Consider the following 15,433-nt stretch of genomic DNA (forward strand, 5'->3'; position numbering starts at 1 on the left):
ATTATCTCGTTTATCTCAACCGATTATGTCTACCTAGCAAAAAAAGAAAAACAGAAATGCGAAATAAATGTTGGGTGACTTCCGGTAAAATGTGTGAATTGTTGGTTGCATAATCACTAGGCAAAATAATTATTTTGGGTTATTTGCGCCAGTTTAGGAAACAATATGTAAACAACTAATATAATAAAATAGCATATTTTCTCTAATTATCTATAAATAATAATAAAAAGTGTAATTTGTTACATAACCTACAAAACATAACCCGACTTCCAGTTGTCAAAATTTGGTCAAAATGCTTGCGTGTCGGTCGTTTTTACGGGTTGTTAGAGTTGTAGCCTCCTTTAGACACTTACACAAATACAACTCCTTTCACATATTAAGTGCCCCAAACGTTAGAAATACTGCCACACCAATCTATAGGTTATGTTCAATGAAGCCTCCCGAAGACTTAATCGACGTCTCCACATTCGAAAAAGCCTGCGACGAGACTTTGGAATCTCTGACCGAATATTTCGAGCAAATAGTCGAAGAAGTGGATAATTTAAAATCAGCCGATGTGGCATACAGTGTAGGCTTTTCACTTCATCAAAGATTTATTTAAAAAAGGTTTTGTAGAGTGGCGTTTTGACTGTTAATTTAGGGCCGGATTATGGCACTTATGTGATTAATAGACAGTCACCGAATAGGCAAATTTGGTTGAGTTCGCCTGTCTCAGGACCTAAAAGATATGATTTTGTGGTCAAGGACAATTGTTGGGTGTATAAACACGACGGGAAGACTTTGCATAAGTTGTTGCAGGATGAAATAGCAAGAATTGTGAAAATTGATGTTAATTTTGCCAATTGTTCGTATGGGAAGCTGTGAAAATAAACAAATTTAATGAATACATTGATTACATGTTTTATTTTAGTTCAAATACATCTTAAATAGAGGTGCTAGTACATTTTTTACACTTATGTTAAGTATATTTACAACAGCTATACATACAGTTATGTACAAGGAAAATAAATTAGTTGCTTTCAGTTTTAAAAATATCTAATTATATCACATGTTTGGTCACACAGTGTCGTTTATTACTTAAGTTCGATTTTTAACTTTTTTAGAGTAGGTACAGTTTGAAATGTAAGGATTGGAACTTCAAAGGAGTAGGTAAACACTTAAAGCTGATTGGCTTAAACTTCAAAGCGTTTGTGTTTTCCCGACAGATGATTAGCCATCTACTAGGACAGTCGTCAATTTTCCCTAATTCTAACAAATCTAGTCTAATCCTACTTGAATACAGAAACGACACTTCATTTAAATGGGATATGTCATAGTCGAGGTCGTGAATTAACTCTTAGTACCCTGTGTTCTATCTAAATTAGCGCCAAGGTGTCTCACAGCCGCTCCAACTTTTTACATCTGCGTCTCAGTGACGCCTTTGTCGACCTCATCAGTGGTTTCCTCGCGAGTCCAGGGCAAATGTCGGCTGGATCGCGAGGTTTGGCACTAGATCCAAGTCCGTCTTTGTCTGATGGAATTCTTGTCGTCGGTTTGTGAGGACAACTGTTTTTGTCAGGAGACGGAACGGAGCTCCTCGCCTTTCCATCGGCGGGCCTCCAGGTTACGGTGGTAGCCCAACTCGTCGGGGAGGTTCGAGTAGCACGTGTTGGTTGAGGACGTGGGGCTGGGGCGTGTCATGTAGTTCATACGAATGGTTCCTGCAAACAAAGAGTCAAACATAAACTCTACATAGCTATATTACAAGGGATTTAAAGATCCCGCTCGGCTGTGGGGCGCAGGGGGCACCACTTTTTCGCTACGTCCACAAAACCGTGCGTGGGTGAGTACAAGTTCATCTTCTTGGGTTTTTTGCAAAAAAAATGTCACACTCTCCAACAAAACTGATAATGAATTAACGTAGGGATTGTTGTAAAAGTTGTAAGCATTGTGGTTGGGCAGTTTGAGGTCGGCCATTATAATAATGTAAAAAACCAATCACTTTAGGTTTTTGGATACATTCAAAAATTTGATGCAATGATTCATTTGAGGTCGGCCATTATGATAACTTAAGAAGCCAATCACTTTAGACTTTAGATTAATTGAAAAATTTGCAAAATTTGTTAATTCGGATTTGCATTCATTCATTAAGATAAGTTGCAATTTTTAATGAAAATGTTACGTTTTGTTGTAATTATTTTATTGGGAAAAAACCATAAATTTTAAAATAGAAATATTAGTGTTTTATCCGTCTTCCGTGCTGTCAACCACAACATAACTTGACATAGGTACATAGATACGGAAGTAATTTTTTTTGGATTTGTACATTTTTATACTTGTAGTTATAATTTCATTGTTTGTCTCCAATAAAAGAACAAGGCAATAATTTTTTTGGTTAGAAAAAGAGTTCTCGAAGTGGATGTTGTAGTTGAAATGTTAAATTTGAAGTGACAACTAGAAATTCTTAAACTAGTTTTTTAAAGAAAAAATTCACTATTTATGTAAGGATTTCTATAAAAATATCAAATGTTTTTACAAGAAGGTCTTACGCATTGATTTATTTAGTTTTGTATTTATTTTGCTCTTTGTGCATAATAAAAATATGAAACAAAGGTGTATGGAAAATTCATTTTACAGTACATACTTTCTGTTTGTGGAGGAGACAAGTTGACGGGAGAGGTTTTTTTGTATTCAGGATGTTGACAAAACTTTTAATACACTTTGAGCAAAGAAAAATGTAAGTAAAATTTCTATTTTCACACAATGTGTTAAAATAAGTTATTATAAGTTGAAAAAATAATATTTAAAACCTTTGATTTTCAAATTAATAATACAATTTATTCTAATTCTTTAATAATAACAACATAAAGAGTAGTTGTTATTCCTTATAAATAGCAGTACTATCAATTATTGTGCAGAACAAAAAATTAGGTACAGGTTTCACATAACTTTACGAGGCTTGCGCTTAATGTACGCACCCAAATATACAAAAGTCACAGAACACTGGATACAAAAAATACGCATTTAATTATTTAATTTTTGGAAACCCATGACAGTAGTTGTCAAACTAATCACTGTTTCATTAATCGTCATAAACTGCAGTTTTTCAGAAACAATTACCATTTGTTCTATCAAGAGACGGCATGAATATGATTGTAGTTTATCTATCTTAATCACTAACTAACTAAAAACGTTGTAATTTTTGAAAGGGTGAACAAACTAGAGAAGATTATCCAATTTTTCAAAATTTGTAATCGAGTTCGTATCGTAATATGTATTATTGATTGCATCTTACAGGCGCAGGCCTCGTAAAATTACGTGAAACACCTTGTATATCTCATTTTAAAATACCTACGCAAGATTCAATAAAACCTAGTTTCTAAAATTGTGTAAGACTCGTGTTATACAGGGTGGGCCAGAATTTGCGCTCCAGAGAAAAATTTTAAGTAAGATAAGATACCAGGAACATAGAAAAAATGTTTAAAAAATCCTGTCTGTCAAAAAATTTTCACATTTATTTTTTGTTATTTGACATTTTTTATGTCTATTTAATGATACTGATGATCTTGTATATGTTTTTTTATAAAGGTACAAAAATTTTGTCAATAAAATCCACAAATAACAATAAATAGAATTACAATTTAGCATGCAGCTTCTTTGTTTCGTCTTCTAATAGCCTGTACCCAAAAAACTTGGAAAATTATTTTTCCAACAGAAATAAATAGAGTGAAAGTGCAAAATTTAAACTCTCATAACTTTAAAATCTTTATAGTTGGATTTTTTTAAACATTTTTCTTGTTGTCTAGGGCACCGCCCTATGATACAGTGTCACGAAGGTGCGACTTTCCGGACAATCTGTATATGGCGGAAAACAAAAAAAAATTCTTTTAATCTAACCTTAAAAGTAGGTTTTAAAATAACTGCGGGGTTAATTAAGACGGCGTTTCAAGTTGCGTCATATTTGGCTTCAGTTTCAGGATTTCCAATTTACAAGAGACTGACACTGACATGCACCGCTCACAAACCCATTATCCTGGAGAATTTGTAATGTGTAAAAGCCAAAGATTAGATTAAAAAAATCTATTTACTTCCACTTCAAAGTTTCTTTCATCAATACGAAATCAAAGGTTAGTGAACTGTACGAAAATTCTCCAACTATGGAAACCCCCCAAAGACATTAATTCATTAGATATCAAAGGCCGTCTCGTATCTAACGCGGCATCGAACCGCAATAAAAGTAAAGAAGTCGAAGTCTATAAAAACGAAATAAACCATTTACAACCTTTGAAACTTATACTTCTTTTGGGGAATAATCCATCTATGTTTATTGCACAAAAATACGGAGAAGAAAAAAAATAAACCGACTTGAGTTTACTTAAATTTTCTTTGCACTTTTTGCAACGAAATTTTAGTAAACTCACCCTTCACACTGAAATCTTACTCCTCGTCACCTCTGTGACTTCTGTGTGGTCCACTTAGTGGTACGCTCGTCTTTTCTTCCTAAAATTTCGATACGATTCGAATCTAATTTTCGTTTAGAATTTTTTTGGCGATACTAACCGTTTCGGATGATTCGGTTATGGTCCGGAGATCCGGAATACGAGCGTCTTCGACTGGTGAGGACTTCGCGGCGAGTCAAAGCTCCCGGACTTACGTGAATGAACGGCAGACAGGAGAAAAACTGCTTGAATCCTCGCCGGAATCTGAAATCAAATAAAACGACAATAAAAAGTCCGGAGCCAAATGGATTGCATCTGCTTAAAATGAAAACTCACTAAAATAAAGCCTCCAATTCAATTCTGTCTCATCGAAATAAATCAATACAAACATATCAAGCCACATCGAAATTGGGTTTAATTTAATTTAAAAATTGTTGTTCTCAGTGTAGCATCACATAATAAATGAAAAAATGTACGATACTTTTTCAAACCCTCTTATAAAGCTTTTAACTTGGATAAAATGTCCCAATTTCCGGTTTGGTCTCTCTGCGACTTGTACTGTCCTATAAACGTATTATATCGACAAACTGTGCTCTGATTAAATCCGTTTTTGACCGGAAATAAGCGAGCCTTTTATAATGTGTCAAAATGAAAGTTTTTAAACGGTTGAAGTTTTTTTACGGTCACGGGGTGCTGGTTGTAATTACCACATTTTACCTAATCTATCAAGTCGTGTGTGAAGCGTCGATACGTCAACGTCGTTCCGGTATGAGCACGGGAGAAGGTTGAGGGAGATTATTTCAAAGAGGTTTGAGATGAGGGTGTTTTCTTAGATGGGGTAGATTATGTGATACGGGCTGCATTGTCAGTATTGGATACTCATCGAATTTTTAGTTGAAGATTTTTCATTAGTCATTAGCTTTTTTTGATACAAATTTTTTTATTTTTTACACAAATAATTTGAGTATAAAAATACTTTTGGTATGAAAGTTAATGGTGTTACGTGGTTTTAGAGTGGTGTTTTTTTGTTGGTTGTAACGTATGTTTTAATTTTTATTCTTATCCCACATTATATTTTGAAAACCTTAAAAATCCAAGTTTTTAGAGTTACCTAAACATACAGGGTGTGTCAGAAATTGTGCTCTAGAAAAAAATTTCAAGTAAGATAAGATACCAAGAACACGGATATATGTTTAAAAAATTCTCAGTCAAAAAAATTTTGACATTTATTTTTTACATTTGACATTTTTTTGGTCTATTTATTACTAATGATTTTGTATATGTTTTTTGATTATTATTTAGTAAAGCTATAAAAATTTTGCCAATGTAACTCAATTTATTGTTATAACATTAAACAGAGTTACAATTTAGGAGTAGGAAAAAAACTTGGAAAATTATTTTTTCAACAAAAATAGATAGAGTTAAGGTGCAAAATTTATACTCTCATAACTTCGAAATTTTTATAGACAAAATTTTTTAACATTTTTTCTATGTTTCTGGTACCGTACCTTTTTTCTGGAGTGCGAGTTCTGGCACACCCTCTATAAACCTATTTAAGTATATTTTATGACAGCAGATGACGAAATATCTAATAAAAAGTAAAATAAATTGTTGTATTTTTGTTTTTTGATCAATAGCTCGATAACTAAGGACAATTGGAAAATTTTCCACTCTTTTCGATTTGTATTAGTTTCCTGAAACAAACTTCAAAAGCACGGGCGTCAATTTTGAGACACCCTGCATAATAAGTTTTGAATAAATATATTTATTAGAATAGAAAAAAAAATAAGAGACTTAACTAGCATATTCAGATTTTTCTTCAAACATGGTTTATGAAAAATAGTTTACATTTTTTTTCACCATATCAGTTAATATAATAAAACAACTTGACATTAATAAAAACTATTTCAAAGTCGTTATTCATTTATTTTACGCGTATACATAAAATTTTAAGTATTTTGAATAATGTTCCGTTTTTATTGTTACAAATTTAAAAAGGTGATAGAATATTTAATTTTAAGACAAAAGTTTTTCTATGAACATGTATCAAAAAATTTTATGTAAGCGAGCTACCCCCCTAGAAGAGATGCATTTTTTATGTTTTTTTTTCTACTATTGCAGAACATATAAAATTACAAAAGTTGGTACAACTGATAACCTTTAAACACCTGAACGAATTCAAAGATCAGTTGGAATTTTTTAATCACGGGTATCTTAAACGGTAAAACGAATTTACAGCATTTTTATAATAACTTGCAACAATAAAAAATTTCTACTTTAAAGTAAACATTATTTCACTCCAAATGAATAAAACGCAAACTTGTCAAGTTTCCGCTGACATTTGATGTCAAAAATCAGGATTGCCATCTGAAGGACTTTAATCACCGCCTACTCTAATATATTTTTTAATCGCACGGTAGTTAGGGTACTTTTCACCTTATACCCCCCAGTTTAGAACGCCCCTGAGTAAAAATTTCGACATTTTATCTTTGAATTTGTTTGGATGTATAAAGGTTATCAGTTGTACCAAATTTTGTAATTTTATCTACAATGGTTTCTGAAATATTGGAAAAAATCCATTAAAAGGTGCACCCCTTGCACGGGATGTAGCTCCTTTATATAATATTTTTCAATACATGTTTATAGGAATCTTTTATTTTAAAATTGAATATTCTATCACTTGTTTAAATTTGTAACAATGAAAATGGAACACCCTGTATAAAAAATGTGATTTTTTTATTCTCTATGGTGATTGGGTGCAGGCAAAATAAAGAAAAATGTCAAAGCGATGAAAATCATTGAAAACGGTTTGCAACTCAAACCAAATTTTGCTAGAAAATAAGTCGAACACAAAAAAATTTTGACACAAAATATAGTTTTACAGCATTGATCGTTTTTAATTTTAAATTAATAAAGAGTGTGGGATTTAATAATAATCATTGGCTGTCGTTCACAAATAAGTATGACAAGTTAATCAATACGTTGTTATGACTTATTATTTATGTAGAATTGATAAAATTCTATTACCGAAATAATAGGTAAAATTATTGCGTTTTGAATTTACAGTTTTGTACATTAGACATTAATTTGTTAATTGAAATGAAAGATAAATAACTTGTGTAAATGACATTTCTGTTCCATTAACCTAATCTCAGGCCAAGTTTCCCAATGTTTGACTTCTATTTCAAGACTTGCAGCCACTGACATCGACACATACCTTCACCAGAAGTACATTGGGAACATGTTCTAAACTTGTTGAAAGTCACATTACGCTTTTATCCACATTTTTGCCGTTTTAATCAAGAATTAAATTTAGTTACAGTTGTTTACGACGTGGATCAAAGCGACAAACACCCAATAACATTTCTGATGAGTTTTGTGAAAAATCATTTGAAATCTACAACACTCATTACATTAAAATTAACACAAACAAAACAATTAATTTAATTAGATAAATTAAAGCACCCAGAAAGTTTAATTTTAATTAAATCAAAACTTTCTCACTCAAAAACTTACTTTATAAAATATTTGTCGATAGCTTTGAGCAAAAGTTGTATTATTGTTGGGTAAACACACGAGTTTGAAAGAAACTTGTATCGAAATCAGCTTTATTCCAACGTTTTACTTTTATATAAATCAACTTTGAATCGGTTCAATTAAACTTAAAATCAAAGATGAAATTCAGAGCAACGGAAGTTGCTTTGAATTCTATTTAACAGAAAAATTTTGTTAATTAAATATTGCGCTCGAAAATCAATTAGTGGTGTTTTAAGACATATTTCACTGCCAGGTGGCGACCCCTGGGGTGATGAAGATTAATAAAAGACCGCAATGTCGGGTAGTGTCTGTGTAATTGAATTTTTGGTTCAATTGGGAACTTATCAAAACTGTTGACACTAGAAAAATATCAAAAAATTTGTTTTAAAAGTTTTGTATTTTTCTGAAAATTGGAATGTAGTTACCTGGCGTTCATCCAGCAATAAATAATCGGATTGTACATGGAATTGCTCATGGCTAACCAATAAATGGCCAAATACGTTTCCTGGATGTATGTCGAATTTGTTATTTCCGGAAAATAGGATATCACGATGAAGTACAGGTGATATGGTAGCCAACACACCGCGAAGATAATCACGACGACCATCATCATTTTAACAACCTGAAATTAAAATTGGATGTTAAGTGGGGAGAGAAAAATCACTTGTTGGGGGTAATAGAGAGTGTTACTTTGTCAGATTTTGTATTATTCAGATGGTAAATTTGCAAAACTTGTAAAGTTTGATCGTTACAAGTTGACATGTAATTTATTGTAGCTTGTTCTTGACAAGACTTGAAATGCAAGCTCATGACTCCTTTCAGATTAGAGTATTAGCAGAACAAGAATAACAAGTAGATGGAACTAGCGCGATTTTAATTAAAATTGAGAGGTTTTAATTGTAAAGCAAGCGAATATGAGAGAAATAAATAAAGGGAAATATACACGAGCTTAGGAATTGTCTGTCATTACTTATTTTCTTTTTTACCGGTTTGTGACCAGTTAAATTGGTCCCAAAACTTTTTTCCTGAGTATATAAACACATTGATAAATCGTGTTGAAAATAAAAAGGTCCAACAGATTTTTTAATGACAGTTAGTGGAAAAAGTTAAAATTTAAAAATCTATATTAACTTTTTAAATAAACTTTGGTTGCCGTTAGAACCACAAAAATTGAATAAACTCACAAAAATCAAGTCAGGTTTTTTCCTTAGTTTAGATTTTTTATTAGAAAAGCAATTCTTGTCTAAGTTTTTTGTGAATTATTTGATTACATGTTAGTTGCTACAGAAAATTAAAGATAAACTCAATTTGCTTTAAACTTAGTTTTAACTTAAATTTAACAGGGATTTTTTATTTAAATTTAATTACAAATTTTATTGTAATGTTGAACTATTTTTTATTTGACAATTTTGATTATTGACCCGGCGCATCCACCAAATTTAGCGAATTTAATTACAATTTTTTTTAATATGAAACTGTTTTTTACTTACTTACTGCGCTGTTTTTATAATTTGACTAACAAAATATTTTTTTTAATTTTTCGTGTTCAAGTTCTAAAAACATATTCATATACTTATTCTGTACAGAATGTCTAGAAAAAACGTTAAAAGATTTTGGGAAATAACTTTTTAGGTCAAAATAAAAGACAATTATAATAAAAGACGATAAAGAAATTGTTTATCTACGAGTGAAAAGGTTGAGTTTACGAGTGACGAAGTCACGAGTGGATTTTTTTCACGAGTAGATAAACAATCTTTATCGTCGTGTATAATATTTCGTTTTATTTTGTATTGAGCTACCAGAATTTCTTGAATATAAACAGTAGATAAAAATTATTTTATTTCACAAGACGATAAAAGACTACTTTATCTATTGAAATTAGTTGATAATATATAAACAGTAAATAAAATTTACTTCATTTCACTAGACGATAAAAGACTACTTTATCTACTGAAATTCGTTGATAAAAGCACTCTTTAACATTGAGTACAAAATAATAGTTATTTATTCTTCGAGTTTGAGTGTAAATCGGACTCATTATTTCACCGAGTGGATTTTTAAGCCACGAGTGTAACGAGTGGTTTATTATCCACAAGGTGAAATAAAGCGTCCGATTTACACTGAAGCGAGTTGAATACAGCATTTTATTCTTCGAATTAGACTCAATGAGGCTTAAACTTGCTTTAAATCTGTTAAAAATTATCTGACGTTTCGTATTGAGAAAAGCCAAACAGTTGTCAAAAATTCCTTACACGGGAGAAAAACCGTAAATTTTGACAATGTCGAAGAATAAAAGTTTTTTTAATTATTTTTATTTTATTTTTTTTGTTTTTTTTATTGATCTGTGTTTTTCTTATGCTTGAATACAATTTTTATATGGTTTTGTAACTTACCACCGTAAAGCAGGCTTAAATGTTAATTACGAAAACAAGGTATAAACTAATTATTACAAGTGAAAAAATTATTACAAGTCAAAAAAACTGTAAGTAAAACTTGCATCAAAAAGAAAAATTTGGTATTTTTAGATTAGGGATTATTTCTGAAAGAACACGCTTGTGTCTTCTAACAAGGTTTTTTTAAATTTTTTATTACAAGTTCACAATAATGCAAAAACATGTAAAAAATATTGTTACAATATTTTATTTAATAAAAGATTTACTATCTTTTAAAACTTGATTTTAAACAATAATACCTATATGTATTTGTAGAAATTGAATATTCAGTCAACATTGGAGGCGGAAATATTTCAAGAAATATTTTAGTGTCACACAATATATTTATTTAGAAGTTTAAAACGGTTAAAAGGTTTTTGAATGTGCAAAGCAATAACAATGATAATAAATTTACGAATTTGTATTTTTTTATTTGTATGCAAAACTCCATAAATTTGAGACGAAATAAATAGAGATTTATAAAATTTGCCAGAGCTGCTGCAATTCATTTCATCCAATATCTCCTCCTAAACACAACGACAAATTTAATCTTAAATACGTCACTCTGATCCAAATTAAATCCTTTATTGAGTCGAACTGATCTCTGTTTTTCCATTTCGAAAATGTCAACCCGTTGTTTGTGCTTTTTTCCCTCGTCTAAATCTAATCGACAAAGTTTAAAAATAGTGAATTAACCCAAATTGCCCCGAGTATTATTTACATCTTTTCCCTAATTTCAAAAATTTGCAATTTAAAATACGCCGTGATGAATAAATTGTCTCGGAAAACTTTAACCCTGCCTGATAATCTGAAAGTTTTCAGTCTCGCGAGAACAATTTTCCCACTCTTGTGGGCGTCGAAAAGTCCAGTGATTATTACGAACTATTTTTGTAAAATATTTACTTACCCGCCTTTTGCTTCTGATGTTTTCCATTTGGCGCTGTGTGCATTCGCCGATGCTCTGGGATCCCCAGAGTTCGATCCCGATTCGGGCGTAAGTGTAAGTCATCGATCCTATAGGTACGACGTAAGTCACAAAGAGGAATCCCACGTTGTAGCTGAAACGTAATATTTCATAAAATAAACACAAAAGTTGAGTTTGCTGCGATCAATAGCACTGCCGCAGTTAATCAAAATTTGGGACAAAAATCGCTGTCAAATCTAACTAAAATTTATTCAACTGTTTGCATGTTTTCTCTTGGTTTTTGTGATCACTCTGTATCCAACTTACGCGTATTCCATCATTGATTCGTTGGTCATGCCATCCGGCCACTCAGGATAACAAATCACTCGTTCCTCCCCATCTCTATAGGGCATCGTGTATGTTCTGAAGAACATCAGGGACGGACTACCTATAATTACCCCCAATAGCCACGTAGTCACTGCTAATAGCACTGTCACAGTACGGCCCATTCTCGGCTTTAATGGAGTCATTATAGCCATGTATCTGTAAAGAATATCGAAGTAGTTAAAACAGGAAATTGGTTAGAATTCCCAACAAAGTTGCTTCAAAGAAGACAAATTGTATCGTTTCTGGTTTAAGGGAAATCGTTAAGTTTTTGTTTAAGTGGGGGCGAAATAGTTTTATACGGGAGTTGAGAGATTTATGAAGAAAATAAAAAGACGACAAGCATTAAAGATGGATTACGGGGAACAGGAAAAAATAAATGAATTGCTGCTATAACTTTGCGATGACGTTAAAAAGGGTTAATAAAAAGGGAAAATGGGACAAAGGGATGATTTGTAACGGTTTGATGAGCACTAAAAATTGATAAATGGAAAAAACTAAAATTTATTTAACGGTTTTGATACTCTTAAACCTGATTTTAGATGAGTCTAATCCGATTTAGTTTTTTTTAGGTTAAAAATTAGGTTCAAACGAAACTACATTGGCCAAAGTTTAATTTAAAAACCAAACTTACTGGTTTAGATTTTTATTTTACATATTTTTTTTATTCAATTGAAGGTCAAAGCAAAGTTGAGTTAAGGTTTCCTTTAGGATTAAAAACTTTAAACTTAAAATTTAATCCTTGATAAAGTTAAAAAGTAGATTCTTTTCGAGGCTTTTGTAATTCTAGGTTTGCAATTTCTTAAAATTTGGATTGAAATAGTTTGAAATTTAGACGGTTATTTTCCTTCGCCTAACTTTTTGAGAGTTTAAGGTTAAGATAATCACAAACCTGGGCTGAGAATATCATAACGTTTAAACCTTAATTATAATTTTAAGCTTCTAGGTTTTTATTTGAGTTGCTTAAAATTGTTATTTCTAAAAATGCAGACATAAGTCGTTTTAATTTGACTTTATTTTTTGAAGGTCTTAGGTTTAAATATAAAAAAATCCTGGGCTGTATATCAGAATTTTTAAACCTAAATAACAATAATTATTGTAATTAACTCCTAGACTCTGTTGATTTTTTTTTCTAAATTTACAAGCTTTATATGCTTTATTAAGTTTTTCTACATTATTTAAAAATTCAAATGAATTAAAAAATTATAAATTTATTTACTTTAACTTTATTTTTAGTGGGTTTAAGTTGACGTAATACAAAAATTTGATCTGTAACCTAAATGTTTTTGTGAAATTTGAGACTTAATAATGTTTTTAAAAGTTAATTGTTTCCACATTTAAAAAATAGTTTTTTCGAGGTTTCGAGCTTAAACCTTGATTAAGCCTAATAATAGCAATTTATTGTTTCATTTAATTAGATTTAAACTTAGATATCAACCTTTTTGTGTTTAATAAATGTTGAAAGAAGAACATTAAAAAATAAATAACTTTCAGTTTTTTTATTGAAAAATTGTTTCAATCTAGGTTTTAGATTTTTCATATAATATTAATTTTTCTCAATTTAATAATAATTCTTAAAATAATTATCAGTTTTAATTTTTTTGTATAAATTAATGTTAAACTTTGTTTTGTTTTTGAGACTTAATAATGTTTTTACGAGTTAATTGATTCCACATTTAAAAAATAGTTTTTTCGAGGTTTCGAGCTTAAACCTTGATTAAGTCTAATAATAGCGATTATTGATTGATTTAATTAGATTTAAACTTAGATATCAATCTTTTTTAGGTTCAATATTTGTGTTTTATAAATGTTGAAAGAAAAACATTAAAAAATAAATAGCTTTTAGATTTTTTACTGAAAAATTGTTTGATATCTAGGTCTTAGATTTTTCATATAATAGGTATTAAAATAATTTTTTTCAATTTAATAATAATTCTTAAAATAATCATCACTTTTTTTATAATTTAATGTTAAAATTTGTTTTGTTTCTAGTTTGAAGGTTGTATTATGATATTTTGGATTAGTAGTGTTTCGGGTTTCGTGGTGCGAAATGTGTCGTTTTTCTCGGAGGGAGGTAAGCCGCAAATTACATATTTACCTGTCAATTGAGATGGACATGAGGGAAAACACAGACGCACAGACGGACAAAACGGCTATAAATTGCGAAATTTTGCAGTATAGTTCACCAAAGGGCCAATGCGAATTTAACATGTAGACAAAGTTGAACGTGACATTGAGAGTTGAGACCATGGTATCAGCCACCGAAAGATTCACTTGAAGAAAAGAAAAAAATTAAACAAAATTTTTCTTTATTTGACTTTTAACTTACATAAAAAATAATTTGTAACCGTCCGCATCCTTTTATGTGAAAAAACGATCCAAATAACAATTAAATTTCCACCTGTCGCAACAATCACCATTCCTGCGTAGAGAATGCTCCAAAGGACTTGTCTCCACACCGGCAGGATAAATTGATTCCCGCCTGTATGAGAATGTTAACGATTGGGTGGAAAGTGAGTTTTTTACGCACCTTCTTCCGTATCATTGTAGCTTAGGTTGGTGGTGTAATCGTACTCCGAGGAGTTATCCATGATGGAATAACCGGTCGTGTACAAGAATTCTTGTGTGAAATTCATCGTGCAGGTGGGCGGATGGAGTATTACGCGAAAGGCGAATTCCACAAGAGAATTTTCATCTTGTCACGGACCTCGAGATGCATTTCTCGAGAGAATTGAGCAGAGGGGAGACGATGGTTGGCATCTGGAACGAAAAATAAGGGTCTATTGATGTTTAGGGTTTTGGGTTGTGATGTTGACAAAGAGAATATCATTTATACAGAGTGTTCCGGTTTTATTGTTACAAATTGAAGCAGGTGATAGGATATTCAATTTTAAGATAAAAGTTTTCTATAAACATGTATCGAAAAATATTAAATAAGGGAGCTACATCCCCTGAAACGGGTGCATATTTTAATGGATTTCTTGAAATATTTCAGCAAAATTGTAGATAAAATTTCAAAATTTGGTACAACTGATAACCTTTATACACCCAAAAGAATTCAAAGATAAAATGTCAAAATTTTTATTTAGGGGCGTCCTAAACTGGGGGGGTTTAGGGTAAAAGTACCCTAACTACTTTGGCTATTAGTTCGTGCCACTTTCAGCCATAAAATTTTAAATTTTATAGTTTTTTACAAAAAAGAGCTCTCTTGCGTTTTTTCGATACAACTTACCGTTTTTAAGTAAAATCAGTTTAAAATTTGTCTTACAGACCATAAAGAGCATAAAAATTAAAAATTAAATTTGTTTCACCGTTTAAAACACCCGGGATTAAAAGTTTTGACAACTGATCTTTGAATTTGTTCAGGTGTTATCAGCTGTACCAACTTTTGTAATTTTATCTATTCTGCAATAGTGGAAAATCCCATTAAAAAACTCATCTCTTTCAGGGGGTGTAGCTAGCTTACGTAACATTTTTTGATACATGTTCATAGGAAACTTTTGTCTTAAAATTGAATATTCTATCACCTGTTTAAATTTGTAACAATAAAAAAGGAACAGCCCTGTACATAAAAATCAAATTAAAAAAAAAAAACGAAAAAGAAAAAATAGAGAAAAGAAGTTGTAACTAATATATCTTGTATAAAAAATTGACGAAACAAAAAGAGTAAAAAAAAAAGTCAGGAATCTAAAACAATAGTTATGAAGAAATTGGAAGATATATTTTAGAAAAAAAATATCTTAGTGTATAACTGAATA

The 15,433-nt window shown here is 30.9% G+C and overlaps 2 protein-coding genes across 7 annotated transcripts in view; one reads left to right on the forward strand and one right to left on the reverse strand.

Annotated features, from left to right (window-relative positions):
• Positions 1-147: 147 nt before the first annotated feature.
• Positions 148-1,063, forward strand: LOC123009494 (frataxin homolog, mitochondrial). Its single transcript, XM_044405861.1, has 3 exons — positions 148-568; positions 616-860; positions 911-1,063. The coding sequence occupies exons 1-3, from the start codon at positions 293-295 to the stop codon at positions 924-926; spliced, it is 537 nt and encodes a 178-aa protein (XP_044261796.1). The 5' UTR covers positions 148-292; the 3' UTR covers positions 927-1,063.
• LOC123009491 (tachykinin-like peptides receptor 99D) overlaps positions 887-15,433 on the reverse strand; it is a 55,997-nt gene continuing 41,450 nt past the window's right edge. For 3 of the 6 annotated variants that reach the window (XM_044405856.1, XM_044405854.1, XM_044405855.1), the window contains 8 exons: positions 14,206-14,435; positions 14,005-14,157; positions 13,774-13,948; positions 11,619-11,834; positions 11,295-11,445; positions 8,381-8,577; positions 4,540-4,682; positions 887-1,700 (listed from right to left, as the gene is read on the reverse strand). In XM_044405856.1, the coding sequence (XP_044261791.1) occupies positions 1,555-1,700; positions 4,540-4,682; positions 8,381-8,577; positions 11,295-11,445; positions 11,619-11,834; positions 13,774-13,948; positions 14,005-14,157; positions 14,206-14,311 (1,287 nt within the window). In that variant the 5' untranslated portion in view covers positions 14,312-14,435 and the 3' untranslated portion in view covers positions 887-1,554. Of the gene's footprint in view, positions 1,701-4,400; positions 4,480-4,539; positions 4,683-8,167; positions 8,315-8,380; positions 8,578-11,294; positions 11,446-11,618; positions 11,835-13,773; positions 13,949-14,004; positions 14,158-14,205; positions 14,436-15,433 lie in introns of those variants that run through there. The other 3 variants (XM_044405858.1, XM_044405857.1, XM_044405859.1) reach the window with 3 other exon arrangements.

The sequence above is a fragment of the Tribolium madens genome, unplaced genomic scaffold (assembly GCF_015345945.1).
Source record: "Tribolium madens isolate multiple individuals breed KSU strain unplaced genomic scaffold, Tmad_KSU_1.1 Scaffold_7;HRSCAF=85;Tcas5.2_LG10, whole genome shotgun sequence".
Lineage (NCBI taxonomy): Eukaryota > Metazoa > Arthropoda > Insecta > Coleoptera > Tenebrionidae > Tribolium > Tribolium madens.